The 27,836-nt window shown below is 47.9% G+C and overlaps 2 protein-coding genes across 5 annotated transcripts in view; both read left to right on the top strand.

Moving 5' to 3' along the window:
- The first annotated feature begins 606 nt into the window (after window positions 1–606).
- On the top strand, window positions 607–4,065 carry LOC131663153 (venom acid phosphatase Acph-1-like). Of its 2 annotated transcripts, XM_058933319.1 has the most exons (7): window positions 616–1,098; window positions 1,791–1,901; window positions 1,982–2,247; window positions 2,319–2,484; window positions 2,570–2,902; window positions 2,989–3,132; window positions 3,255–4,057. In XM_058933319.1, exons 1-7 carry the CDS (start codon window positions 1,057–1,059, stop codon window positions 3,564–3,566), a joined length of 1,374 nt encoding a protein of 457 aa, XP_058789302.1. In that variant the 5' UTR covers window positions 616–1,056; the 3' UTR covers window positions 3,567–4,057. The 2 variants fall into 2 exon arrangements, with proteins under 2 accessions (XP_058789304.1, XP_058789302.1); XM_058933321.1 differs by lacking the exon at window positions 1,791–1,901 and having other exon boundaries at window positions 607–1,098; window positions 2,117–2,247; window positions 3,255–4,065.
- A 3,668-nt stretch (window positions 4,066–7,733) lies between these two features.
- LOC131663072 (acetylcholine receptor subunit alpha-like) overlaps window positions 7,734–27,836 on the top strand; it is an 81,519-nt gene continuing 61,416 nt past the window's right edge. For all 3 annotated transcript variants that reach the window (XM_058933162.1, XM_058933161.1, XM_058933160.1), the window contains exons 1-3: window positions 7,734–8,087; window positions 8,779–8,875; window positions 25,239–25,294. The gene's annotated coding sequence lies outside the window, so the exon portion shown is untranslated. The remainder of the gene's footprint in view (window positions 8,088–8,778; window positions 8,876–25,238; window positions 25,295–27,836) is intronic.

Raw genomic sequence — 27,836 nt, 5'->3', positions numbered from 1 at the left:
AGAGAGAGAGAGAGAGAGAGAGAGAAACCGTATCCGAAGCTTCTCTTGCCAATCGCCCAGTTTCCCTCGGAGCGAGAGAGAAAAGTTCCGGCGTATCTCTCGCGGCTAGCGCTGGTACGAGCCCCTATCAAAAGACCTCCTTGTCGGAAGACAAAGGGCCAAAGAGCCGCGCGCTTGAATGAGTCGATTGTAAGGAGCGGCTCTTGAAATAAGCGAACGGCCTATTTGCGCTGCAGGCGAGTCGAGAGGGAGAGAGGGAGAGCTGGCAAATAAAAGAAGAAAAAATTAGCCGATCTCGCTGTGTTGCTTTATCATCTTTCTCTCGCTGTCTTTGACACTCTGCCTCTTGCGCTCGGCCATTCGAGCCGCGACCGAATTATTGGCTGCGGTTGATCGACGTCGCCGACAGCCTCGTCCCAGCCTCGCGTGTGGATTCCGAAAGTCGATTCGCTCCCAGCGTCGCTGACTCGCGAATCTCGTCGGCGCGGCCGAGGAACCGATCGGTGCCGCGCCGCGCTTCCTTCTACGATCGATCTCGGATTAGCCTCGCGAAGCCCATATCTCGCGGGATCACGGATCGCGAGCGCGTGCGTCACGAGCGCGCGCGACAAAGTAGCCAGATAAGAGCAATTCGCGAGCGTAGCGGTAGGCCGAGGCATGACTTGCCGATCGCTGCGCGCAGATACGCGTACGCACACACGCGCGCGCGCCGCGCGTTCGGGCCTTCTTTTTTGACCCGTGGGCGCGCGCGCGGCGCTCCGTAACGTCAGTTGGCACGGTGACGCGCAGGTAAGCGGATCATCGTTGCGACCGTGTGCGCGCGTGCGTGCGTGCGTGCCCGGCCCGTCCGCGTGTGTGTGCGCGCACGCGAGAGAGAAAGTGCATTGCGAAATCTATAACCGAGAGTCGGGCGCGATCAGCTGTTGCCGTCGTTGCGCGAGCGTCGTCCGTTCGGTCGTCGTCGTTTTCTTTTCCCGTAAGAGGTGATTGAGCGCAAAGCCTCGTATTGCCAGGCGCTATTGTTGCCGCTCGCGAGTGACAGATATCAATTCAGTCATGGCTAGCGTAGACGAGCTTAGACTGGAGCTCGTGCAAGTGGTGAGTATTTCTTTCGTTTTCTCCGGCCGGCTGCGTTTATCTCTTTCTTTCTTTCTCCGCGGTGTTGGGTTTGTTGACTATTCGAAGGTGTCCAGGCGATCGAACGCGATTGCCGGGATGCCATTTGCACGATACGCACCAAGCCCATTAAGATTTGTGAATATACTTGATTTTGAGGTTAACTTCGTTTTTTGCGCAAGTGGCATTACAAAAATTACGAACGCGTCATAGCTTTTAAAACGTGCGCCCGCGCACTCGCCCGTTCCCGCCCGAAGAACCGGTTACATTATTCTTTCCGATGCATTTTGCACTGTCTTCAATGTAATCCTTTGTATTGGGATTTTCAAAACCAATTTAACGAGAAATAAGAGTTTCGGTCAATTGGCACGTAATATAAAGTAAAACAATTTGATGTTTATGTTGCGTAAGAAATCACAAAATGAGAATTTCCTTTTCTTCGTAACTATAACGTGATTCTGTGTAGAACGGAATCGTGTAAAATAATACGTGACTTGGTCGACAATACTTGAAATCACAAGTTTCGATTGTGAGAATTTCTTTGCAAAGCCAAAACGAAGTCGGGCGTCGCGTTAACTTCCGACAGCCGAGGCGATCCGGGAAGTACTTAAAAAATGAAATATCACTCGTTTGAAGATAAAGCGACTCGTTGATTTTGGATTTACCCACGACAGCTTTTCAGGCATGGCGCGAGGACGTGCAGCCAACTGGAGGCCGCGCTCGCGATACCCGAGTACGTCGATCGGGAGCTCCACGACACGTACGGCTACGAGCAACTGACGAACGTAAATCCCCTTGCAAAGTTATTGGCAGTCGCGCGAGCGAATCGACGACGCGAAGTAACGTTCACTGCGGTTCCGAACAGATCGGCAAAGCGCAAGCACACAGCCTCGGTTGCGCGCTTCGCGAGCGCTACGACGAGTACCTGGGCGCGCACTACAGACCGCAGCACGTCTACGCCTACAGCAGCAACACCGACCGCACCAAGATGTCGTTGCAGCTGGTCCTCGCGGGACTCTATCCGCCGACGCAGCATCAGAGTTGGCATCCGGAACTCAATTGGCATCCGATTCCCACGCATTATCTGCCCAAGGAGCTCGACATTCTGCTGCAAACGTTTCACAATCCCAAGTAAGCCGAGCGAGCTGTAGCGCCGGCGAGCTGCCACGACTTGCTCACGCTTGCTTCGCAATGTGTCGCAGGTATCAGCAGATTCTGAGGGAAGTCAGGAGCTCGTCGGCGTTCGAAGACAGGACGAGGGAGCTCATACGGACGAACAATCGATACTTGGTCAAGCACAAGATCGAGACCATCAACAAGCACGGCTTCCTCGGGCTGATGGGCATCTTCAACGTTCTCAATACTCACGTGAATGATTGCTTGGAAGCCTTCTCTGTTCCGCCAGTCGACGTCGATGCGCGCGCGCTAAACGCCTTTCTACGAACTTTTCCAGAGAGCAGCCAAGGCGCCGCTGCCGCACTGGTACACGGAGGAATTGTACAGTACGCTGAAGGAACAAGTCATATCGTACTTTGACGGCATGTCGCTCACCACCGAAATGATGAAATTGAGCACCGGCCCGCTCATCAAGACCGTGCTGGAGAACATGAGCCTGTCGGACGCGTCCAAGCAAAATCCAAGGAAAATTTATCTGTACAGCGGACACGAGTTGAACATTGCCGCTTTCACGAGGGCTCACGACATCAAGGAGTTCAGATATCCCGATTTCGCGAATGCTCTCGTGATCGAGAAGTTCCGCGACTCGGACAATCGGATTTACGTTAGGGTAAATGATTGCGTCTTCCACTTTCTACGGTCAAAAATTAATCTTGACCCCCCCCTTCCCCCCCTCGCCACCCATTTCTGTTTCAGATGCTCTATCAAACTGGCAGAGACAGCGATTTTCAGCCTATAACATTGGGAAGTCACGCGGAATATTGTCCGATGGACGAATACTCGAAGGTCATCGAGAAGGTTTTACCCAGCGACGAGGAAGTCAATGCCCTGTTCGAGAATGTAAATATCAATTTCAAGCAATTGTGCTGCGACACTGTAACCAAACGTACGGACAATAGTACGCTTGCATGAGAGAAAAATAATTTACACGAGTAATCAACGGTCTTATTCTTTACCCGGAGTCTCAGCAGCTCAGCCCTCAGATTCGCTTCCTCCTCGCGGCGCCTTTCGCGCTCTCTGGCCATCTGCTCGCGCATCTCGTCCAATTGCCTTGTCAGGCGCGCTGCTTCGCTCAAAAGCTCCTCTTCGCCGGCGCGAGTCGACGTTTTGGCCGCGATCTCGCTCTTCAACACCTCGAAGCTTCCCTCGGTGGACAGCGACGCTCTGGTTCTTTCAACGAGTTGTTCCAGCCACTCACTGCAAGATCGTTCGACGATTACCAAACTGAACAGTCGAATTCCGTGGCTCGAAAATCGCCCACCTGTCCTGTTTGAGTTTCTCAAAGACGATCTCTTGATTAGCCAGCCGAAGAGCAGCACTCGTTTTGCGCTCGTTGCCCGTTTTCAAGCTGCCAAGGGAGCGCGTGAGAGAGATAGCGAGCAAAAATGAAAAACCGAAAAGCGAGGCTGTCGAGGCGCGTATACCCTTGAGCACAGGTGTGCTTGCGGCGACAGGAGTGGAGGCAGTCGATATCGACAGCAGCGGCGCGGTGGCGTTCGTTCAACGCGCACTGGTATACCGCCAATGCGTCGCCGCATTCCTCGAGCGACGATAGCGCGCCGGCCACCGCCACCGACATCCTGCGTTGCGCGCGCTCTGCGCCCCCCAGCGATATCTTTCGCCCCGACGTCACGTTTCTGCTTTATCGTCTATGCGCTGCTTACCTACGACAACGGCATTCTTATATCTTGAGGATCCAAATTGAGCTTGCGTTTGTAATTTTATTTTCTTTCCTGTTTTCTTTTATTTGTGTGAATTTTGCATGCTGTCAGCTGACTCTCCTTTTCACCGACCGATTGACAGATCTTCAATTGTAAATAAATGTAATAATAAGTTTAGAGAGCGGTTCCATCGGATAACTGTAATTGCATTGCCCGATCCTCTAATTAGTAATGATAATCTAATTACCAAGTTGCGAATACCCGGTAAACTTCATTTTCCACTCCTATACTCACTCTTCGTGCATACGAGTCAAAGCAGCTCCACAATAAGGCAGGCGAAAAAGATGACTGGTAATCCTGTTTCAACTATATCAAGGTACACGTACTAATGCAGTAAACCAAGGTGTTGTTTTTGCCGGAACGGCTCGTATACACTCAGCCCGCTTTGTTCTCCATAGCAACCCTAAAAGCCGCGATCGCTGACGCAAGCATATGCGTTGCCTACCTTACGTAGCTTTTCCTCTCGCGCTGCTGATTGTTTAATCGATACTCGTGGCCTGCGGTGGCTTGAGATTTAATTGATTTTGGCAATCGACATGTGCGATTTCATGGATGAACCAATGCTAACTTTTTTTTTTCGATTAGTTTAGATACGGAATTGCGAAAAAAAAAAGATTTGATTTGTGATCAAACTGTAGGGAGTTTTGGTGAACAATACAATTTATTAAAGAAAAAGTCGACAATTGAAATACATTTTTTTCTTCATCGATTCGATTCTTCACTGATAATTTTCAACAGTCAATATAGTGATTCATCGGAAGCTTTCGTTACCGCAGTCTTCTTCCGAGTGTGCACTTGAAAGTTCCGAAAAACCCCGTGGACTTCGTTGCATCAAAAATTCTGCAAGAAGTTTGAAAATTCTTTGGAAACTTCTCGTCCTTCAACGTCAATGAAATCGAATATTGCACGCTCATAAACGTATACTTGGGGCGAGGGGGAGGGGGGACCTGTCAAGCAGCCGATTGAAAAAGTTTTCCGCGCGGCACTTTAATTGAATCCGCACGACTATAGATTGTTTCGTGATAATTGGAAAACGCTTTGTCATAGATTATCGAGCCGACGTCTTTCTTTTGTTTTCTCGAAGCCAACAACTTGACTTGTATTGCGCGAGGAAAAAAGCGACCGAGTACTATCGCCTTCCAAATGTTCGCAATTATACATCGCTCTTTATCCATTCATATAGCATTGCAATGCTCGGGTTCTGCTCGTTACGCATACATCGAGTCTTCGCTACTCAACATCCTGCAATAAAAGTGTATAAACCGAATCCTCCCTTCGCCGAGTTACGCAAGCAGTTACGCAACGAAGGTATACGACAGAGAATCCCAGGTGTAACAACGTCGTTTCACTTTAATATTTTTCTCAAAATGTCAACGTTTTGTACATAGCGATGCCCACGTCGTATATCAACTCTTCCAATTATTAATCATAATTCAAGTCCATTTCTCGAAAAATAGAAGCCACTCAACTGACCCATTTGGAATGTGAGGTGTGCAGTTCCTCTCCGCACACTCATTACCCTTGGCTGCAGGGGTTGCGCTCGCAATAGTCTATATCGGATGCAGCAGCAGCAGCAGTAGTTATGCCGTGACGATGGCGACGTGCATGTGCATATATATAACGAGACCCGAGTGCATCCACGAGACAGCTGCGATGATAGGCTCAGCCAAATCCAACCGATGGCTCCTTCTGCTCGCTCGATTTGGCCGCAGTCGTCCGAGCGACGTGACTCGTCGAAAGCTCTCCTGATAATTTGAAGCGGCGCACAAAAAGCAAGAGAGAAAGAGAGCGGGAGAGAGAGCAAGCAGCGCGAATGGTAATCGCCCTTCAGCAGTTACCCAAATAACCACCGCGTAAATGCTTAACCAAGAGTAGCAGCGGCTGTGTTTTGCAGCTGCGAAGAGCTTTCGCTTTGTAACCATTTCGCAACCTGCCTCTATTATCGCCAAGAAGGTGCAGCGCCGAGCATTAGCTTCTTGCAAACTCAGCTGCTCTCTCTCTCTCTCTCTCTCTCTCTCTCTCTCTGTCTGTCTGTCTGTCTGTCTCTCCCCCCCTCCCCTCTCTCCCTTTGGCGTACGCGCGGCGTTGATTGTTTAATCGATATTTGCGAGATAGAACGCAGTCGATGGCTCGTACACGAGTGCGATTTGATTGATACGATCGAGAGAGTAAGAGCGAGTGTGCAGAGTTGATTGTCGAGAACGTTTTCTTCTTATTGCGAACTCTTGACAACCGAATCGACGTTTTAGTTTAGTTTGTTGGAATGATGAAGATGAGAAATATATGGGATTCTTTTGGAATTAGAGTGTCATCTCGAATTTTCGCTCCGGCCAAGCTAGACGTACTAATGATTCTGAAGAGCATGGCAGTATTAGCAAAAAGAAAGAATTGTCCAACGATCGTCCGGTCGAAAAAAGTTCTAGACAGCTTTCGATTGAAATGGCATTGGAGCAGCGCGTATACCTGCCTACACTCGTGCCCGCGATAATTGGAAAACAACTCTTCTGCTCGTCGATGGATCGCTGAACCGGTTCATTTTTCGAGCTATACGCGATTCTTTGTGTCACGGGTGCACGATGAGCTTTTGCAACGACGTCGATGATGCTGCCACTCGAGGACGAAGAAGAAAGAAAGAATAGAGTCGAGTGCCGCTACTACTTTCGACTGCTCGTTCTCAGATTTTTTTTCCACCCCCCTGCCGATTGCTCTTTGCAATTAACGTTCAGAGTGTAAGCGGGTCGAATTGGGATTTTTGCTCCCGGCTATACAAGTCGCGTTCGAATCACACCTGGCGATGTGTAACAGAAGTCTGTGTTTTCGAAAATAATTTGATATCTCTTGCTCCCTATTTTTTTCTTTTTTTTTTTGTTATGACCACATGTCAAACGTGCATAAAGTGGTCGTGAGTATCTATTGGTTTTTCCGGGGTACTCTCTACTTTCAGTTTAGAAACAAATCACGTTTGAAAAGAAGTATCCATCAGACTGAATCATATTTATATAGACACGAATGAAAAAAAAACGCATGCATTAATATAGTTGCAAACTCGAAAACGATTTGGAAAAGATGAAGTGACAGAGAGAGAAAGAAAAAGAGAGATGGAAATGCCATATGCGAGAAAGATAGAGCGTTCGGAGGAAGAGGGGAGTAGGGATGAAAAAAGAGAGGAAAAGTTTGGCTCGAGGGCGGTGTCGCCTTTGACACGCATGCGGCTGTTCCGCTGGCAAACGTCGGCAAGAGAGCTGTTCCTCTTTCGGGAGGCATCCGCTTCGTTTTCCAACTTTTCCCTCGTGAAGTTTCGATCCCGCGATCGCGCCAATTGGACGTTTTTGCTTTTCAAAAATCTCGTAAAAGTTCAAAAAAAAAAAAAAAAAATACAGAAAAAAACACCTCTTGCCAGCAACATAACCTGCCAGCGTCCGTTACCTTTCCAATCTTCGTCGAATCCCTCGCGACGAACTCCGTCTCGCTTGGACCGGTCGTTTTCGCCCATCCCAAAGTATCCGAAAGTTATCGGCCGCGAGAATTAAGGACAGGCGAAGAATTGAATGTACTGCATCGCGCGACGGCAAAGCTGGTGAGAGCGAGCATCGGCCGCGTCGGCGACGCGCGCGCAGTGGCAGGCGCGCGGGGCACCCACCCTTGTGGACGATTCTGCGCGCGAAACGCTGCGCCGCGCTGGCGGCAGCAGCGGCGCACGGGCAGCCAGTGCCCCAGCAGTTGGCCCCGCGAGCGCGTCTCTCGTTCCCGCGGGCACGCACGACCACGCATACGCACGTCCGACTCCGTACACACGAGCTGTCTGCCTGCCTTTGCCGTTTCTCTCTCTTTCTGTCCTCGCTCACTCGCTCTCTCTTTCTCTCTCTCTCTCTCTCTCTCTCTCTCTCCCTCTCTCGCCCTCTCACTCTCTCTCCGTCTTTGTCTGTCTGTCTCTCTTCCGCGGTAGCAGCAGTCGATCGCTGGCCACCGTTAAGGACTTGAGTGTCGGCCGTGCGCGTTACGTAACGCCGGTGACAGTGGTGCGCGCTGCTCTGCCCCTCCGTCGTTGCCGAGTCCGCCGCTGCTCTTACTCTCGTAAGTATCGATTCGAGAGGGAGAGGCTAGGTTTTCAGTCCACAGCGTAAACAACGGGGTTAAGTGCACACCGCACCGCCGTCGCTTCCCGTCCCGTCGTCTCGTTTCGCCCGAAGCTGGGCGAGGTTTTTCACCTCTGCTCGTGTCTTTCTTTTTCCGTTGCGCGGCGGGGACGTAGGTTGTTGACTGCGCGACAGCTGTAACGCGTGTCACGTGTGCACGCGCGCTGCGTGGGATTCTCCGGCGGAGCTATTGCCTTCCTCGCGAATGCCAATCCAGGACGGGAATGATGCGAGCGCCGGTCTTCCATTGCTGCCTGCCGCCACGACTGGTGCGCGGGCCCTTTCACTGGACTTGGATGTCATATCGCGTGCTCGTCCATCGGATTCATCGTCGGCGTTCGTCCGGTGTACTGCGCCTGCAAGCTCGTTATTGCCTTTCCAAATTTAATCTTTCGATATCCGCGCGGATGCCTTCGGTTGAAATAACGATCAATCGAGTGGCCAGTGGAAGTTGCGGCCGGCGCTGCAACGCTTATCTTCATCGATAAAATTTCGCCGCTATCGCTCGACGGCAGCGCGGAGAAATCTCGGCGGTTTATCGCCGCGAGTCCGATCGGAAACGAGCGAGACGCACGGCGTCGAAACGAAAAGAGTGTAAAACCCACGAAAAAAACGAAATTCTGTTTCAGGAAGGGAGAGAGATTCGCAAATAGAGTTGGCGCGCGCAGAGAAGGTCTGTGCTCGCGCACTTCAGCGCTGGAATTTTAACGACTGCAGTCAACATCGGTACGTACCCGCATACGCACGTAACTGCGTATTTTCTTGCGCGAGCGCACACACATACGTACATACATACACACGCGCTCCCTCTCTTTCTCGAGCTATAGGCGCTCGCCTATTTTTTTTTGGCCGCTAACGGCCCTATTTATTATCGTTGAGCGCGCGACCCTTGAGTTAAAGGCGAGCGAGCGCTTCTGAAGAGTTAAACCACCGACGAAGAGGCTGCGAGATAATTTACCTCTATCTTCTTCAATTTGGAACGAAGAGGCATCAACGGGCACCTGGGTATCGAGAGCTTTGGGCTTCGGCATCCCGGAAGAAGCTGCGAGCGTGAAATATTGTCCACGCGGCGAGGGGAAAACGATAAATTACATTTGGTTGAAACGAAGTAACAGGAAGCTCGGTAGCGTTCCGTGTGAAATCTCAGCAGTGAAAAGAGAGAGAAGCTTTGTCCCAGATGCCGAGCGACAAATTCCGAACGACCAAACAGAAGCGCGCGCGAGAGAGAGAGAGAGTCTGCTCGCACGCGCGATTCATCACTGCTTTCCATCGCACTCCCAAAAATGACCGCGTGCATGGCAAGATTCGAGACCATTAATCCGACAGACCGACAGAAGAAAAATACGCACAGATTTTCTTTGTAGTCCACTCGATCCGTAGGAAAACAGCCTAGTCACAGATAGACGTAGCCGCTGTAACAACGCAGAGAGTTATCGAACGAGGAGAAATGGAAAAGTTTGATTAAGCGCGTGGTGGTGGCAACAGATCCGAGGAGATTTCGTTAGACGCTCGGCTCAAAGCTCGACGAGTCTGATCGATTGTTCCGCCGGTTATGCAAAGACTGCCGCGAGAATAATAATCGATTCTCACATCGACGAATTCTCAATAGCGCGGATAATTGTTCGATCGTTTCACTTTGTTCCCCGGCATTATTACTCTATCAACGCAGCGGCACAGCGCAACTTTCATCGCAATACGTTTGCGCATGCTTTATACGAGAGATTTTTTAATGGGGTGTAGCTTTTATCAAATTCTAGTATGCACAGGATACGGCGTTCCGAAGTTTTCTTTTTTGTTTCAGAGACAAATCTGGCGTAGTATCGAATATTTTACTAATAAAATTCCAAAAATATATATATTCCCCATAAAAATCAATCTCCATGTCAATTCAATAACGTATACTCATTCAAGCATTCATCCAACGATCGTCATATTGAACTTTTTTCTCCGAAAAAAAAAAAAAAGACAAGCGTATGTCCCCCAACGAAGCGCCGACAGCTTATAGTCATCGTTTTTTTCCCCCGTCGTCGATAAACTGGCAGGGAAGAGGCTCGTTGGAAGATATCGTGATCGACATTCTCTCCGGCTGAAAAATGCAGTCTTCCACTTACCTGTCGTCGCTGGAAAGTGCACGCGGACTTTATCAATTTAGCGTCAAAGTCTAATCGGATTTCAAAGCTTCTTGACGGCTAAGAAAAGAGAGGAAACCGCTTATATAACGACGTTCAATTAGAGTCCGGATCATATGACCTGATTATTGATGGCTATCGCGCTGTGCGCCTTGCTATTGACTTTGGATTTCAATGAAACTGTTGCTTGAATGGCTTGTGGGCCGAGGATGCTTTGATGGACATTATCGGCCGATGGTTCAGAATCAACCTTTGACGTTGTTGCGTAGGCTAACGGACCCTCCCCCGAGATATTCGCCGCGTCCAGCGGAATCCTCGTACGCGGGATAGGGGAACGTCGAAGCAATTTAAAATGATCGCCGCTAGTAACGATGAACGTCGCTCTTGTCGATAAGATACAATTAGAATTTCGGTGACGGGGTCCGCTCCCTCGTCGCTCGTTCAACTCGGTCGCATTTGCAGATTGCGCCGGACTCGATAACTACGCGCGCGCGCGCGCACGGCTGCGCTGTTTGCTCGACGTCAAATATCAGATTCGGCTTGAATTTACATCGAACAAACGTCGGGGCGAGACGTTCTTTCTCCGTGGCTAGCGAACGCTGCCGCGGATAACCACGCGACGAAGATTCCGCTAAATATTTGACGAGCTCGAAGGAACTCCACTTAAGCTACTATGGCCAAATGTCATTGTCGATTCATCGAGGGTATGTAGTTTGATGAACTTTCGAGCTCGTGGTTTGTTGATCTTGCCAAAGACGGAAGAGACGCCCGAGCCTTCGAAAAAGCGAAATGACATTTACGAAGCGCGCAAGCGCGGGGAACCTTTCAAGCTGATTTAACGAGATATTTCTTGCCCAAACGTGCGTCTATTACGCGCTATTTAATATCGCATATTTGCTGGCGATTTTCTTCCCGAATAGCCTCTCGGCTGTTCTTTTGGACGGTCACGTGCAGCACGCTTGTAATTGGACGTTTACTCGCTAAAAGTAAACGGGCAATTGTCGAGCAAACAGAATCGTCGTGAAAGAATGATAACAGATTTATTTTTCGACCGCGAGCTTCAAGAGCCGCTCCGAACGTTCAGCCGGGATATTGAAGAGTAAAAAGCTCATTTAAAAAAGAAAATGCGATTCAAAGTTGACAAAGAGGCGAACGAATATTGCCGCGTCGACGCGCTCGTTTAATGAACGACGAAACGTTCTATTACGCAAGTCAAATCCCATATTCCATTCTCTTCCAAACCAAACTAATCATATTTCTCGTTTCTGAACTTCCTCCGCGAGTCCTCGCTGATAATGGCGCTGCCTCTGAAAAAGATACCTATCTTTTATTTTTCCTGGCGCGATAGCGTGCGCGCCAGATTAAAATGTACGACCTGCCCGGTGGACAATGTTGTTGAAAGAAATAAAAACGGTAGTCATGCGCGATGAAGTTTATTCTATCCTCTCTCCCGCGAATCTTTTAATATTTTACTATCACGCGCTTGCCGAATGAATCAATCGAGTTTGCTTTGCATTATAAATTGGCCAGCGTTGGAGTTGATGTGCTTCACGCTGGCAATGCGAAATGGTTTCGCGAAGCGGTGCATCTGAAAACAGTTCGACAACATTCCAAATGATTTGAATTTAGCGTGCGAGCGAGATAATTGTCACCGGGATGCTACTGCATAAACGCACCGCAAACTCGCTTCTCTCGCATGCGACAAATTAACGTTGATCCACCAATTGCCAGCAGCTTCTCCGTTTAGAATATATGTCAGCACTCTATGCTCGTTTATTTTGAAGCTTCGTCTATTTAAGCTCTCTGGTCGTGGTGTAGGACAACAACGAATATTATCTTCGACGGTGCCAACTTTAGAACCCTTTTCAATTTCCATTGCCTCGATAAGCGCGTTATTTTTTGTGGGTGGGGTTGGGGTTGGAGTCTGCTTTCCTGTTGATACGTGGACGCTGAAATCCCGCTAACGAATGTTGCATAGCCTCCGGATTGAGTCAAAATTGTTTTGAAAATTGGATATAATTGAGCGCAAACTATGCGAATTGCGCGTAAATTAAACGGCCACGCGAATAACAACCAGTTCAATTTATAGTCATCGAATGTATCCATTTTTTTTTATTCATCGTCGCGGTGCTCAGCCAGAAGATGGCAAGGACAAAAAGTTGCAGCACAGCCGTGAGAAACAAATAGGATCGAGCGACCCGAGCATCCGAAATATTCGCGCGCCCGAAACTAGAGATATATCGAGGACCGATGGAGGCCGTCTCGCTCTCGAAGACTGCGGAATGACGCACGGCATCCTTGGCGACGCGAGCTTGACCATTCATCTCGCGAACGCGACGACGACGACCTCGTTTTTGTTTCCCTAACAAGTTTTCGGAGGGGATAATTGCGTTCGCCCGGACCCAAGTGTTTTCTTCTGCTTTTCCTTTTTTCGCCTCTTTCTCTCTCTCTCTCTCTCTCTCTCTCTCTCTCTCTCTCTCTCTCTCTCTCTCTCTCTCTCTTCTATTGAATTGGTTTGCAGTTGGAAGGAAGGTTAATTAGAGCTTTAAGTTCTTGCGCGCACGCCGATTGAAATGGATATATTAGCCTCCGGTAGAGTTTCGAGTGCTGCTTCCCTCGTTTTTTTTTCGTTTCACTACGTAGATGGCGAACTCCGAAAGCGCATCGTAGTGTTTTTAACGCGATCGATGCTCTCTGGCATTCGTACTTGTTTTGCGAGTTGCTCGGCTATCCCTTTTAGAATCGTGACTGTCGGTCGAAGAATGAGATATGAGATCGAGCAATGAGAAAATTCTACTCGATTACTTATGGAAGTTTGAATGAATCATTTATTTGCAGAAGGCTACGGATTTTCAAGAAAAAAATTATCGTCAGCGTCATTCGTAATTTTATTTTTAACCATTTGCTAAACCAATACGATTATTCGGTAACTAAAGCATGTATTCCGGTACATTCTTAGATAAAAATAAATTGATTTATCGACTTCGTGTCAGCAATCCTCAGACGAGATAATTAAGTATTTCGAACAAGCAAATTCACTTAAATTATTTCGTCCCATTCCAAAACTACACCAATAGCTCTCCCATACAAGGACGTTATATTAGGAAAAATTCGACCTTAAAATGGAATCCTCAGAAGCGTGCGAATATCCATTTCTAAATGAGATGAAAACGATAATTCAACTATGCCAATTCAATTTGAATCCGTCTTGACTCGCAACAATAATCTTTCTTTTCCAATCCACTGAAACTTCCTGATCGGGCTTGTAGAGCAGTCTACATCAAGCAACGATCGCGAAGTAATATTCTTCGTGCCGAGCGAAAAGAAGTAAACTAATAAAAATTCCAAGTTGCATTGCCAGCGGAGCTCTCAGCCAAATGACAGCTGCCTTATATATATATTTTTTTTTTGTTTTCAAGCGGTTTGATTCGGCCGAGCTTCTTTCTTCGTCGGAAACTTTTGCGCGCAACAGCAGCGGTCTTGTGAAATTCAATTTCACGAGTTCATCGTCATACGCGATATCAATCTCGGCGCTCTCTCTCTCTCTCTCTCTCTCTCTCTCTCTCTCTCTCTCTCTCTCTCTCTCTCTCTCTCTCTTCTTATCGTTGTCTTGAAGGCCCGTATAATGGAGGAGCGCACTTTGTCTACGCTCTCCATCTGTTCCATTGTTTCGACGTATGTGCGTGTTGCAAGTACACACGAAATTCGACCTTAATTTGATCTACGTCTAGTTAGCGTTCCAGTTTGTCCTCGGCGATATTTTAGCCTTTGAACGTTCGAAAATATATTAGACAATTCATCGAAGAATCGAACCTTTGTTGCGTGTACATGAACGAAAGTACCAAAGTAAGCATTTAACGTCACGTAGCACTTCTCACTGATGCTGCTGCTGTTGCTGCTGTTGGTGAGAATTTATTTTTTTTTGTTGACCACACACGCGCACACATCCTTGACATTGCTTGAGCGCCACTGGAGAGAGCTTGAGGATAGACGTTATATTGCTTACCACGAGGACAATCTTGCTGAGTGCTCGAGCCTTTCATCATCTTCGCCATACGATCCTTTTTTTCCCTCTCTTCCCCCACCCTCTCTTTGTCTCTCTCATTCGCAGGTATGTACGTGCTTTGAATTGTCAAAGTGATTTTTCTTTTGCAAAAGTGCACATTCGTCATCAAAGTCGGACGTTACACGTTGCACAGCCGCACAATCAAACTTTAACGGGTGACTCGCGTTGTAAAAGCTCGGTGCTCTGTTTAAGCCGCTCCTCTTTATCTGCTCGCGAGGATTTATCATTAGCCTGCGTAACTGATGCTCGCGCACGGCGCAGTGGGCCCTTGAGCAACTGCGCATTTCGCGAGAGAGGGCAAAAGAACATACTTTATAATACGAAAAAACACACACACACAGCTGCCACTGACTTCTTGAGCGAGCCCCAGTAGTTAGTTATTTGTTTTTCGCTCTCTTGAGGTAGCTTTCAAAGGCCGCGGGAAAATTAATGCAAATTCTGCCGAGGGTCGAATGGGATCGCGCTGAGAGTTTCGAAAGTTCGGCGGGAGGGGGGAGACGGGGTGAAGGATTAAAAAATGGGATATTTGTTCTTTCGCGAGAGCCATTGATATAAAAAGTTGTAAAATTGCTGGATGAAAAGTTTTGAATTCGTTTTGGCTGGATGGCAAAGGGTAAGGCTCGACGATAAGTAATTTTTCGTTCGCGACAGCTGTCCCTCGAGTAAGAAAAATACCTGGGGAAGGGGAACCAAGTAAAATATGTAAATAAGCGTTCCCAATACGCGCTCGATTTCCATTCGATACGCAGTCGATGTAATGCCATTCTATTGGAAACGACACAACTCCATTTCGCTTGAAATAAAGATTTCTCCGGCTCCCATCAATTCGGCAACGCTTTTCGTCGGCAAGCAGGTGGCCTTCCATAAATACCCCAAAGAAAAAATAAAAATTTCCTTTTTCGATATAGATTAACGCCTATGCCGATAGCAATCTCCGCTTAATCCCGTGTCGCGAGTCACACACGCACACACACATACACATGGACAGAGAGAAATGCTCGCTCGGCACAAAAGAATGTTAGTCATGAACAAAAGCCGAGCACGGAGTGCTGAGTTTCGCGGTTCTTTATGTGCCGACGCTCTCACGAGCCTGTATTGTTGAAGCTTACCTGTCTTGAGTGCTAATTCTCTTCCTCTCTCTCTGTTTCTCGTTTCTTAAAGAGGCCGTTTTTTTATACCCATCTCTTCAAATCAGTTTTCAATCCTCATTTCTAAATAGACAAAGAACATGACTTCGCTTTGATGCTTAGTTGTTGTTTTAGCGAATGGCATAATTTTTTTTGTTTGAAAGCGAAGTGAAGGTTACGTAATGTTTATCGGAAAATATTTCATTTCCTAGAATTGGAATGATGCAGGACCAATCTGCCGAATAAAAAAACCACACTTAAGCAATTTATTTTTGCATACAAATGAAAAGTATGTCGATCAAAGCAGAAGTTGAATAAAATATTATTCGACGAGACGAACTGAAAGAATACTGAAAAGTACAACAGGGACTAATCGTAGAAACTTGGTTGTTCGATAAACGATAGCATTTTCAAGAGGATAAGATAAAGAGCTAAGAGGTAGGAAGCACGCGAAAGATGAGGCGCTTAAGGATATAGAAGAGAAACATCATTGCTAAAGTCGTAAGAATCCTTAGTAATTTAATTAATCCTTTTCTTTCCTCATTCTTTCTCTACTCCCGTTGAAGATGCAATGCCAACAGAAAGCTCAACGTTGAAATAAGGTTTATTCGCGATAACATTCATTGCTCGCTTTCACTCAATTTTTATGCAAATTCACGTTGAATCCCACTATCTAGTAAATATATCATACAGCGAAGAATAAGCTGGACAGTGATTAATAGCAACGGAAATGAGATATATTCAAAATTAATTACAACCACGGTTATTCGAGTTCAAGAATTATACTCGTGCGCAAAACTTCAACCGATACGCAAATAAAGTTTTGAGCCCAAGGCGCTTTTCGATTTCGCGACTCTTTGGCTCTTCGGCACGTTGGCACGGCGAAGAGCTTTTGCATAACGACCGCGTTGATACAAGCCATACGTACCTCACCGAGTTATTTGTCTTTGGGGCCATCCATCCCCAAATGAGATTTCTCGCTGCTTGTTGTCGGGACGCGCTGGCAAAGTTGGCGCTTAAGTGAGCACGCTGCGCGCCGCGAACCCGCTTTTATTGATTTTATATGCATGGCCGAAGGCTAATTGCATTCGACCGATTAAGTTGAGTGTATGCCGAGGCTTCCACGGCGGAGATTTACAATTTTCAACGTTGTTTCGTGCACCAGTCACACGCCGACGAATACAAAAAGGAATTCCGCCCGAGTGAATTTCATCGGTCTTAAATTTCCTGAAAAGGAAAAGAAAGAACGTCGAGCAAAACATCGCGAAGTGTACGGGATTGACTCTGCTGTGGGAAGATAACAGCGATCAAAAATTACTTGCAACAGTCCAAACGAGAAAACAGCCCGTTTTACTGAACGCGGAGCAAGCTTTCTCTCCGTTCTTAGCAGCATTTGAAAATTTAATGGGCGGCTGATTCTGCAAGATTGATAAATACCTGCTAATCGACGCTGAACTGAATAAGTCAGCGACTATAGGAGAATTCCATTAGCTCGACGAGCTAAGTAATACTGCGGCTACACGTGCGCTTGTATAAACAAGTAGAAAAGCTCAAAACACAGTCCGATAAATTCCCATTAGTTTCACATATACACCCTTAGCAATCGTCTACTCTCTGCACTGGTAATTAAGCACAGACAAAGGCTCGCGCGTGTATTGACGGCTGTAATTAGCATATCGCTATTGGTCGTACTACTCTCTCGTCTAATCTCGCACAATGGACAGTGGCGCGTACGTCTCTCTCTCTCTCTCTCTCTCTCTCTCTCTCTCTCTCTCTCTCTCTCTCTCTCTCTCTCTCTCTCTCTCTCGTGATACACCAGATCCTCGCGTGACCAGTCAGCCGCAGAATGCTTCCGCAACTTCGATGCCCAAGGATTTTTACGCTACTATTAGGGAAACCTCCTGCTAAATTATTGACACTAATTGCTGGATTAATTTATGCTTCGCATAATCAAAAGCTTTCGATAAATTTCTCCTTTCGGCTGGCTGGTGGAAACGTGCGAATTTCGCAAGCGCGGAGAGAAAAATTCTCCCGCTTTCATGTACGACGTCGCGACGGCAATTCACTCGAAGGATTTCTCGATACATGAATTTCATGTGCGCCAATAAAAAGAGACACTTTCGAAAAGTGAACGCCAGTCTTTCGTATCAACGTGGTCCTGTTTGAAAAGCTCTCGAAAAAATTCCGTTCGACTTGCGCTCGAACAACATTTGAGCACGCGTATTTTTTCTGGCGCGTCCGCAAATGGATCGAACCATTTTTCCCCGTGTCTTTTGCCTCCGAGAAGAATGTGTACACACTGATGAATTCATATCTAGTTTGACCGTTGGATATTTTCCGTCGTATCGAATAGAAAAAGAAAGTATATTCTCGAGTGTTCCCATTACTCGCTTTGCTTCATTTTAATATCGACGGGAGTATCTGAAAAACATAAATATTTGCCGCTCTCTCGGCACTTATAACATTTTCTATTGAATTAGCGAGAAATCCTCAACGCTCGCCCGTACAAATAGACTCAATAAATGATTCATTCAAACTTCCACTCATTGTACAACACGTTATCGATAAAAATCTTCCGCGCGCACGCACACACACACATACACATACATAGATGCAGAGGTCATCGTCGCCGTATCAAAGTAAACGACCATTGGAAAAAGAAAGACAGATAGAAAACAGAGAGCGAGAGCAAGACAACCAGAAACGTGCACTTATATCTCTCATGCAATATCCAACAGCGCATTGTTTTCAACGATAATAGCTCTGGAGAGTAGCGATATTTACGTGGCGGAGATTGCAGAAAACACACGCGCGCGCGCGCGCGGTACAACCGAACAATACGCACTTGGTTAATTCATCGTGGAGACACACGGTCTATTTATCCTCTCTCCAAAGCTGTTGCTTTGTGTTTTTCAAGCGCAGCCTGGCGTTGGCAAGCGAAATTTTTCTCCTCGCGCGATAGCCCGCGAGCTGCCTTTCTCCTCTGCGCGCCGAGAATTCGAATTGAACTTGACTTTGCACGTTTTCCAATTCACGGCGGCTGAGATTCCTATATCGATGCGAATGGTTACGTCCAATTTGATAGGCAGACCCACGCGAGCGTGGGACCAGTCGAAAGCTCTTACACGACGAATCAGACGCGCCCGCGTGTCCAGCTGTCGGCCGGCCGTTGTGCTCAAGACAAAGAGCTTGTTTTCTTTGGTGGCCACGCTGCGCGGTGCTCTCTTTGTACGTTGCTATCGTCGTGCGGATAAACGACAACCGCGGTAGCAGCGGGTTTCTCCACGGTTACCTTGTTTTTCGTTGCCCTGCTGTTTGCCGCGGACTTCTTCCACGGTGATTATATAGCACCGTCGAAATACAACCCCGGCTAGTCCTCCGATTATCTACGACTTGGTTAACTTTCCTGGCGCGAATTTCCGTACTAACGTCTACGTAATTTTTTGTTTGGCGCGCGGCCGAATACAACGGAAATCATCGCTGATGCTTACACGCTTTCTTCAAAAAAATATTGTTACGAACGCTTTGATTTTTCTACTCAATGTTATACTTTACATTATACATAATCTTTTCGTGACAGTGTTCTATGAGAATTTTACACGTAAATGTGTTCAACGTTTGAGCCAATTTATTAGTCTCCGACGTTTCATGAAAATTCATTCAGACGAAGATATCTCCAATTATGGCTGACGACTAGTACTTTCTAGTCCAAACTGCTGTACCTCGGTCCGTTTTCGTATCACATCTTTATTATCAAAGTCGAAGCTCTCTAATAAAAAAAACGTTACTCTTCGCTAACCATCGTAACTCGACGTAATAAGGACACTTCGAAAAAAAAGTTAGAAGCCTTCGCACGCGGCTCACGTTACATCCTCCAGGTTATATCAGTCGTTAACGTAAACTGCCAATCTTAACTTTCCAATGAACACATTTTCAACGCGCACGCAAGCTTTTCACGCATGAAAGCGTATCAAAGTTAATAAACTACGAGAGCGATGAAACCGATCACCGAGAAGGCTGCCGACCGAAGGTGTGACCATGGCAATTTCGTTACCCGCCGACGAAATTCGGTTAGCACGCAGGAGCCCGAGCCTCAACGGGGATGTTTGTTAGCTCGTCGCGCCGATATAATTACTCGTCATTATTGCGCGTGCGGCTTAGGCCCGCGTCGCTTGAATTAGTTGAGATTGCCTCGGTGAGCTTTGAGACGGTGAAGTCTAGCATCGCGCACAAGACTAATTTCGCAATAAACCTATATTTTATCATTATCGGGTTTATTTTTTTTTTTTATATATAGTAAATAAGGACGACATCTTTAATAGGATCGGAATTTTTCATCCGAGATGAGAAAGAAATCGTCGTCGTGAATTATAAGCCATCGTATAAATTATTTCTTGGTCCGACTCGTCTATCCCTGCGATACAGCCCTCGTGCGCTACGCTCCATTTAAGTAAAATTCTGGCATCCGTCGGCCCATTAATAAAAGAAAGAAGAACAAGGAAAAAAAGAAACAACTGGCAACCCATCGCATCAATAATTTTGCAACGAGTGCAGGCCCAGCTTCGCCTACTCTTACATACGCGCGCGTACATGAATTTCTAAGCCGGCGGGAGCTTCAAGCGCCGTACCATAAAAGAGATTACAAGCCGACTTTTAATATTGCACTGAAGGCCCGATAAATCTTGCGCTCGTAAGAGTGAAAAACGCCCTCGCTGACGGCCCTGAATTATAAAGCGTCGAATTATCCGGTGGGAGGGGGGGGGGGGGGGACGGTGATCGTCACCGAGACGCGTCTGCTTCCACGCTGAACGCTTTCGCTAAGTGAAAAGCTGTCGGTGGGACGAGCTTGTCTCTCTCCCCCACAGCGGTACTTCATTGTCGGTCGCGCTTGCGACGCAACTTCCACGGCTAACTCCAAGTAGGCAATCGACAGCCTAAAGTCGCGCGCAGTCCATTGAGATTTTAGCCGCTTCGAGGTTTCGCCCCTCGATGTGTGTGCTCTAGCCGAGCGCAAATGGCGAGTGGCAAGCGGTCGGTCGACTCGTTGGTCAACAAGGCTTCTTTTTCGCTGCAGCGCTCCCCTCGTCGGCCCGTACATCCGCGTAGCAGCCCTCTACGTTGAATAATCGCGGTAGGTTACTCGACGTATCCGCCCTCCACGTTCGAGCGCTCGTTCAAAATGCACGAGTGCATCGAGTTTCTCGTCGTTAAATAATTAATACGAAGCTCCAGAGCCTCCGGAAATCTGGGACGCTCGTCCGAATAGAGAGCGAACGCTTTGAATGACAATCGCGTTCGATTGCGCGTCGCGCCTTCTTCTCGCGTCGCCGTCGTCCCGTGGAAAATTCATACGCGACGAAAGTCCCAACTTGGAGAGCGCGCGAGTCGCGGACACTCGGCCGAAAGTTTAATAACGCGCGATGCACAAATCGCAGCATATTGGCCCATTCACCGTTGTGGAATTAGCGCGTGCGCACCTCATTAGCCCATCGCAATGGAGGACAACGAGCGAGCTGCCGTTCGCGCCGTCCGCGAGGCTAACCAAGTTTTATAACGAGGGGAACTACGCTCGAATGGGTTGTAAACATCGTCGCGGTGAGTACTTTTTTGTCGGATTTGTTTACTCGGGCGCACTGCCGTGTGTTTACCTCGGCGCGGTGATAAACGAAATTTAAGTTCGCGTTACTTTTAGACAAATGGCCTAGCGCAAGTTTACACTTAAATTATTAGGGCAAACTCGAGTCAAATCTTTCATTGAGATTCGCTCGTAAACTTGCGGAATAAATTTAAAGCGCCACCTTGCCTCGGAGCGACTCAGCTCGTTCTGTTTATCGTGGACTTGGCAAATGAAATCGGAAGAGCAGGGAAAAAGCAAACTTCTTCAAACTGAGACAGAGATGAACCGTGACCTAGATAAAGGCAAGAACGCAAGTAAAACTACTCGGCTGTTACACCGCAGCTCGACGAAATTTCGATGACCAAGTCTCGCGTTGTTGTCGATGATGAAAATCAGGTAAGCGGAGGCGAAAATTGAATAAGAGACGCCGGTGATGTTTAAGAGGGAAGGAAAAGGGAGAAGGTAGTATCTGGTTTCTTACAGCGCGTTCCCGTTTCTCCTTTTCGAGGAAGAACATAAGGCTAAAAGATAGAGAGAGAGAAAGAGAGAGATCCAGAGGTCTAGTGTATATGTGTCGGGTTATCGAGGATACGTCGAGCGAGTGTTTTCAATTTTGCTAACAGCTCTGCGTTCTGTTTCCTCCAATATCCTTTTTTTCGGACTTGGCGGACCGACTTTCGCCGAAAATCAACGAGGCATTTTCTTTTTGTCTCACCGTAACTTTGCGAAGCCTCCTCGACGAAGAAACTTGTTCCCTTTCTCTTGAAAAACGTTGGCTTGCGGCATTCTCGAGGCACTACTGTGATTCAATGATCTCGACGATCGACGAAAAACGAAAGAAAAAATAACGTCGAGAAAGAGAGCTGAGCTATTCATTTTTCACGGCGATGAAAGCAATTATGAAGAGGCTGCTTGTTTTTTTACTGCTCTTTCGAACGCGAAAGTTCCACAAAGCTTCCGTTTAGCCATAAAAAAAAAAGTATCTTTAATCAATTTCCGCGTTCGCTCGTCAGAACGTAAAAACCCGTCGATCGTTCTATCTTCTCGATTTCATCGCCAAAGTAATTAATTGAAATATGCTTTAACTTATAGCGACGCACCATGAATTTCACACGAGCCAATCGCAGCTCGCTAAATCCAAGTGTATTAAGCGTCTAATTAGCGGACCAAATTATCAGCCATAATTCAGCCATCAGCAACTGCATTAGTCGAGCGTAAAATCCGTTTTCGAAAAATCCACGATCCGCATATATTTCTGAATTTGTCATTAACAAGCGATTCTTTGAGAGAGGATCGAAAGCAAGATTATTGTGCGTGGGAGCTGCCGAGTCTAATTTAGAGAGTCGAGATTAGGACGCGCGCGCCAACGGAAGCCATCAAACAGCTGTAAAATCCAGCGGTGAGATAGTTTCCAAAGTAGATGATTTAAAATTTGGAGTAATCGTGGCGTCGGGCTCGAGCGCGATCTCTCTCGGCGTTAGATTAGCTTACGGATAAAAGGAAAGGAAAACTTTGAAAGGCCCGCGAGCGCCAAGTTTTCGAGCGTTCGACTGTCGTAACAATCACAAAGCGTTCGTTAATGGCGTTCGACGCGCGACCGAAAACGAGAGCGTACGCTTAGCGTTCACGACCTCGAGCGTCCGTCGATAAATTCATTAGGCTGCGGAGATCGTATCAATCAGGCGAGACCGCGGCCAATAATAACCCCCGCAAAGTTCAAGTGAATCTTGCCAGTATGCAGATTGATTCGTCAATATTTGATAGGCCGAACGCACGCGCGTTCGTTTGACGGATCATCAACGAGATTAAGATCTCAATTGTTATGCAAATCCGCGTCCCGAAAAATGAGAATATCCGTGGTGCGTTATGCCACTGATAGGTAATTAATTCACCTAAGACGTATTGGATCGATCTCAATTCCCCGAAAACCACCAAGGAGTTGCTACGTAGGTATATGTGCTGCACTACTGCCTGAACTATTCATTATCCCAGAGGCATCGTTATTAATTAGCGGGACGCAATTGCTACGATCTACTGATAAATATAGTGCAGGCTAATGTAGGTCAGTGATTTTTCTCCCTCTTTCGCCAGACGACCAATGTATGCTCGTGGGAAATTAATTGTTGAGTAATTGGTGTTCGCCAACCACATCTTTCCGATCGATCCACGATGCCGCTCGATTAATTAGGATAAATAACTTTGCGTCAAGATTTTGGTACGCAGTGGAATAAGTAAACGCTATGGTCAGCCGTGCGACGCTTTCGTCTGCGACGACGCGCGATTACGAAGCTCGTGATTTTCTTTCAATCAAAAGACGCATCGGCATACGAATGGCGAATCATACCGGGCTTCTAGCCATGTCCCGCACTCCAACGACATAATCTTTCGCCGCGACGCATCTCGACGAGTCCGGGCGTCGCGCGATGCGTACGTACGACCGCAGCGCGCGGCCGCAAATCTGGCAAACGCTGGACGCATTCCAACGTGCACGGCGGCGCGTAACAGCGAGAAGCCGCAGCGGCCGACAACGCGGTAATATCAAAACGGGCCACTGCCTGCCGCTGCACGACGGACGTGCGCCGCTATAGGGGGGCTGATTTTGCGCCTTTGTGCCAAGTTCGCCCGGAGACCGAAACAAGCGTCTTGGGCCAGCGGCTGGCCCGTCGGCCGTTGTTCGGCCGTTGAATTAGTTTGCACGCCTACAGGCGAAAACTTCGCTCAACCGCGTACATACGCAATATTAATTAGTCGGCTGCCCGAAGCAATGCCATACGCTCTGCCCGCTGTCTTCGCTTTTATCCGAGCGAGTGTTCCTTTTCTTCTTCTTCGTCTTCCTTTTCTTTTTTCCTTTGTTCTCGACTACGTAAAGTTAATCTGAGCGCCTGCTATACTAATTCAATATGTGGGTCGCGCGCGTACTTTGAATTTTTATGTGTGATATTTAAAAAAAAAATAGTGTGCGGCACGGCGGGTAATAAAGCCGCGCGCTGAGATGGCGTGCAGCAAAATACCACCGGGCTTTGTTCTCGAGAGCAAATGAACGTTCACATGCTCGTGGTTAAGGGGTGGGGGGCCTTGAAGCTCTACGAAATTGAGGATACTTCTTTAGCCGGCCCTAATGTCGATGATTACGGCGAAACGATTTGTAAAATTGGCAGCACAATAAGTGTCGACGTGTAACTAAAACGCTCGGTTATTACGAATAGGTCGGGGCGCAACAATCAATTTGCCAAGCTTCCGGATGCTCATTCACGTAGAGCGCAACATTTCCATGAAACGCTGTATTACAAACCACAAATCGTACGAACTGCGAGTATCGGAGGCTTCGCGGATACGAACAATTAATCACAAAGCTACCTCTCGCTCGATTGTTCTCGTTCTCGATTTGCCGCTGAGCGAGAGAGAGACGTCAAAGTTTAAACAAAACCTCGCCGCGCGCACGTGACCCAAATGACGCGATGCGTGATTATGGCCTCGTCAGCGTTTACATTTGAAGCATGCTCTCGCTCCACCTATGACTTTACCTATTGAAGCTAAGTCATTATGTGGGTCATTACGGCTGGTAATTGAGCTGTGCCCCTGCGTGCGCGTCACACGATGTACAACTTCTTACCCTGCGAATTAATTAATTCGAGCGAGCGCCTGGTTGTTATTTTCGCGACAGCCACTGCGTTGCGAGCAGCTGAAAACGACTGTTTAACTCGATTTTTGAGAGCTAGATTAAACTTGGTGTTACCGGACATCGCTCGTTAATGCTCGCCGATGAGAACGCAAAGTGGACCGAGGAACGTCGTGGGATGTAGCTCCAAGCCTGTTTTTACAACGAGCACGTACACAAAACTATCGATAAATGTTGTCAGAGACAAGGATTGAGGTACACCTCAGACGCTGTACATGTAAATTAAACATAATAATACTGCAAGCGTAAACTGCGTTTGAGAACGCCAAGTTACGATATGTTGCTTGAGGACGCGGATGGGTAGACGAAATGGGACCCTTCGAAAGAACGAGGCTAGTAAAAATCCTCGTAATAATTATATTGCGAAAAGAACGTTCTCGAAAGAAAAATAATCGATCCTCCAAAGATATCGATACAAAATTCTCTGCATGTATACGCGTGAAAAGTTAATACTGTTGTTTCCGTTTCCAGGTAAAAGAAGTTGCAATATAAGGATACCGAGATTACTCATTAAAGAATCATTACCGGTGAGTGTACAAATTCAATTAATAGCCATTATTTCAGAAAATATTAGCAGGGATAACTTTTATGTACTTGATATTATTACGATTTAACTTTCGAAATTAGAAAGCTTGAGGTCGACTTTGTCCTCGAAAATAAATCAAGAGATTAAAAGTCTCACGGCATATCAGGGACGAGCAGCTGACTTCTTGGGGTTGCTCTACAAAAATTCACAAAATATTCCGTGACGTAAGCTCTGATCACTTGGCTAACATTTGAAAATCAACCGGTGAACGAATGAAAGTCGCGCGCCGCTGGATCCATGCTGTCCTTCCGGTCGCGACCGAAAGTCACGCCGAGGCCGAATTCCCATAGGCGTCGTCGTCGACACGTCGCGCAATTCTAACGCGAGCCAGCGCAAAGCGGACGAAGGTATTTACGGAGGACCGCTTGACAGCGACAGAAACATGTTTTTTACGCGGAAGCCTCGCGGGCAAGACGTGCCTGCACGGCACGCGCGGGGCCCTCGTTATCCGCGCTTCCGAAGCCAAGCCTCGCGAGGTCGTCTCGCCATGCTCATCGAGATTTTCGAGCGATACTATCGAGTTCATAGATGCCGCTCGTCAATCGCAGAGCAGTAGCGAGTGACTCCTCTGCGAAAGGCCAAGTTCGGATGGCTCGAGCGCCGTCACCGGTCGAGGCCGATTATCGACTGTCCATCGACTTGTCCGTCGACGAAATTGCTGAAGGGCGCCTCGCTCACTGCCAAACTTCGCTGCTTGCCTGCCTGTCTCGCTGGCTTGGCCCAACTTTCGACAACGGCGCGCTAACTTCATTTCCACGAGGCTCCGTCTTCCCACGCCCTCCCCTTTTCCCCTTTCGTTAGGCCCTCCCATTGAGTTTCGCGCGCGAGAATTCCTCGTCGGCACTCGTTCTTCTCGTCGCTCCCCCGTCTGGCTGTAATACTCGGCTTGATTTGTTGCGGCTGAAACTGCTCTCGATTTCATGTTTTTAATTGGAGTTTTCCTTTTCGTCGAGCAGCCCTAACAAAAGATCGGGTTTCCGTTACCCTGCTTGCGAGCGTTCCGCAAATAATTTGGCGTCGCATCGTGTCCGTGACTTGATAAACGAACGAGCTTCGGTTAGAAATTTCATTAGCAAAGCAGCAACTCGGCATCGACCAAACAACTGTACATGGACTCGCGCGAGAATGGAGCACCGCGGTAGAATAATCCTCGAAAACGACGCGAGACGCGCGAATCGCTCTTTAATAATGTTGAAGCTCGCGAAAACACGGAAGCTGAAAATCGTATCAGAATTAGCTCCTCCGTCGGGCCGTCGACGAGCGTCGTTTTAATGCGCGCATCAGGTGTTTCATCGCGGCCTCGCTCGCGCCTCTTGCAGAAGCGAACCGACGCTTCAAACGCTCTCTCCGTCCCTCCTAATTAGCCGAGTTTGTTTGCCGCGCGACAAACTCTTTCTAGAACTGCGGGGGCGCGCGTTGTTCTTGCGGTGACGCGTTTTAACTCGTTTAATTGAAGAGAAACGCATTTTTACGGAACGCCGGGTCGAAACGTTTTCCCGAAAACTTTGTTTTTTCCTCGCCCGGTTCGCGGCCGTAACGCCGGACAAAAACTTCTCACCGGTTCAAGTTGTGCGCGCGTGCGCGACGATCGAAAAGCCAGACTTCTCGCTTACACGGTGGGGCTTACGCGTTGGGACACGCGTTCAATTAATCGCGGAATCCCTCGTTCGTTTCCGCGCGCACGATCTCTCCGTGAAACGTCATTTTTCGCAATTAAAGCGATCTCGCGTGTGCTCGCAAACGATCGTCTATCTCGAAGCGCGTCTTCTTGGAGAACGAACGAAGGAGGCCCAAGGATTGGCCAGCCGGATCGTGACATTGGCATTTTATTCGTCCGTTTGGCGCCTTTCTCAACGTTCACCGAGTCGCGCGCGAGGCAGCTGTCGCCAGTCACAAACACTAACGATTTTCTCGTTTCGTTCGCGTTCGCGACCACAAAGCCTCTCCCGTTGAAACACATCGCAACGCAGGAAACTTGTATATTTGGTATGTAGACGAGAGCTCGCACGAGCGTCGATGAAAGCCGAGATTCCACCTCGCTCGTGATGAATCGCCGTCCGTGCGTAAGCGATGGCTTTCCGTGAGAGTTCGCAAAAAACGCCCCAATCGCCTCGTCCCATGGCAACAAGATCCGAAGACTCCGAATCGATCGCGCCTAAGTCGTTATCGAATCGAACGCACCTGCGCGCGGCGACGGACCAGCAAGTATTAACAACGGCTTGTCACGGCGGCCCTCTGATTCGTCGCGCGCGATGACGGAGTTTTGAAAGGAGGACCGAGGTAAACACGCTAAACACACTTGCACCCCTGACCCATATTCCGAGTGTCGCAGAGCGAGAGTTTCCGAACCGAGAAAGAGAGCGAGAGAGACTTTTGCTCTTGACTTCGGAAGGCTCGGGGCTGCCCATTGTTCGTGGCTGCTTTTGTTTGCTCTTTGCGCGCCTTATTCTTGACGTCTCTCTCTCTCTCGCGTCGGTTGCTTT

Source organism: Phymastichus coffea, unplaced genomic scaffold (genome assembly GCF_024137745.1).
Source record: "Phymastichus coffea isolate CEN01 unplaced genomic scaffold, Cenicafe_Pcof_1.1 PCOF00031, whole genome shotgun sequence".
Lineage (NCBI taxonomy): Eukaryota > Metazoa > Arthropoda > Insecta > Hymenoptera > Eulophidae > Phymastichus > Phymastichus coffea.
This window is presented reverse-complemented; position numbering and strand designations above follow the sequence as displayed.

What these genes read in the sequence shown, in the direction of transcription:
- LOC131663153 (XM_058933319.1), top strand. Translation starts at nt 1,057, where the DNA reads ATGGCTAGCGTAGACGAGCTTAGACTGGAGCTCGTGCAAGTG. An exon ending in CAAACGTTTCACAATCCCAA is followed by an intron (nt 2,248 to 2,318) that starts GTAAGCCGAGCG and finishes AATGTGTCGCAG; the next exon opens with GTATCAGCAGATTCTGAGGG. An exon ending in TCAATGCCCTGTTCGAGAAT is followed by an intron (nt 3,133 to 3,254) that starts GTAAATATCAAT and finishes CTTTACCCGGAG; the next exon opens with TCTCAGCAGCTCAGCCCTCA.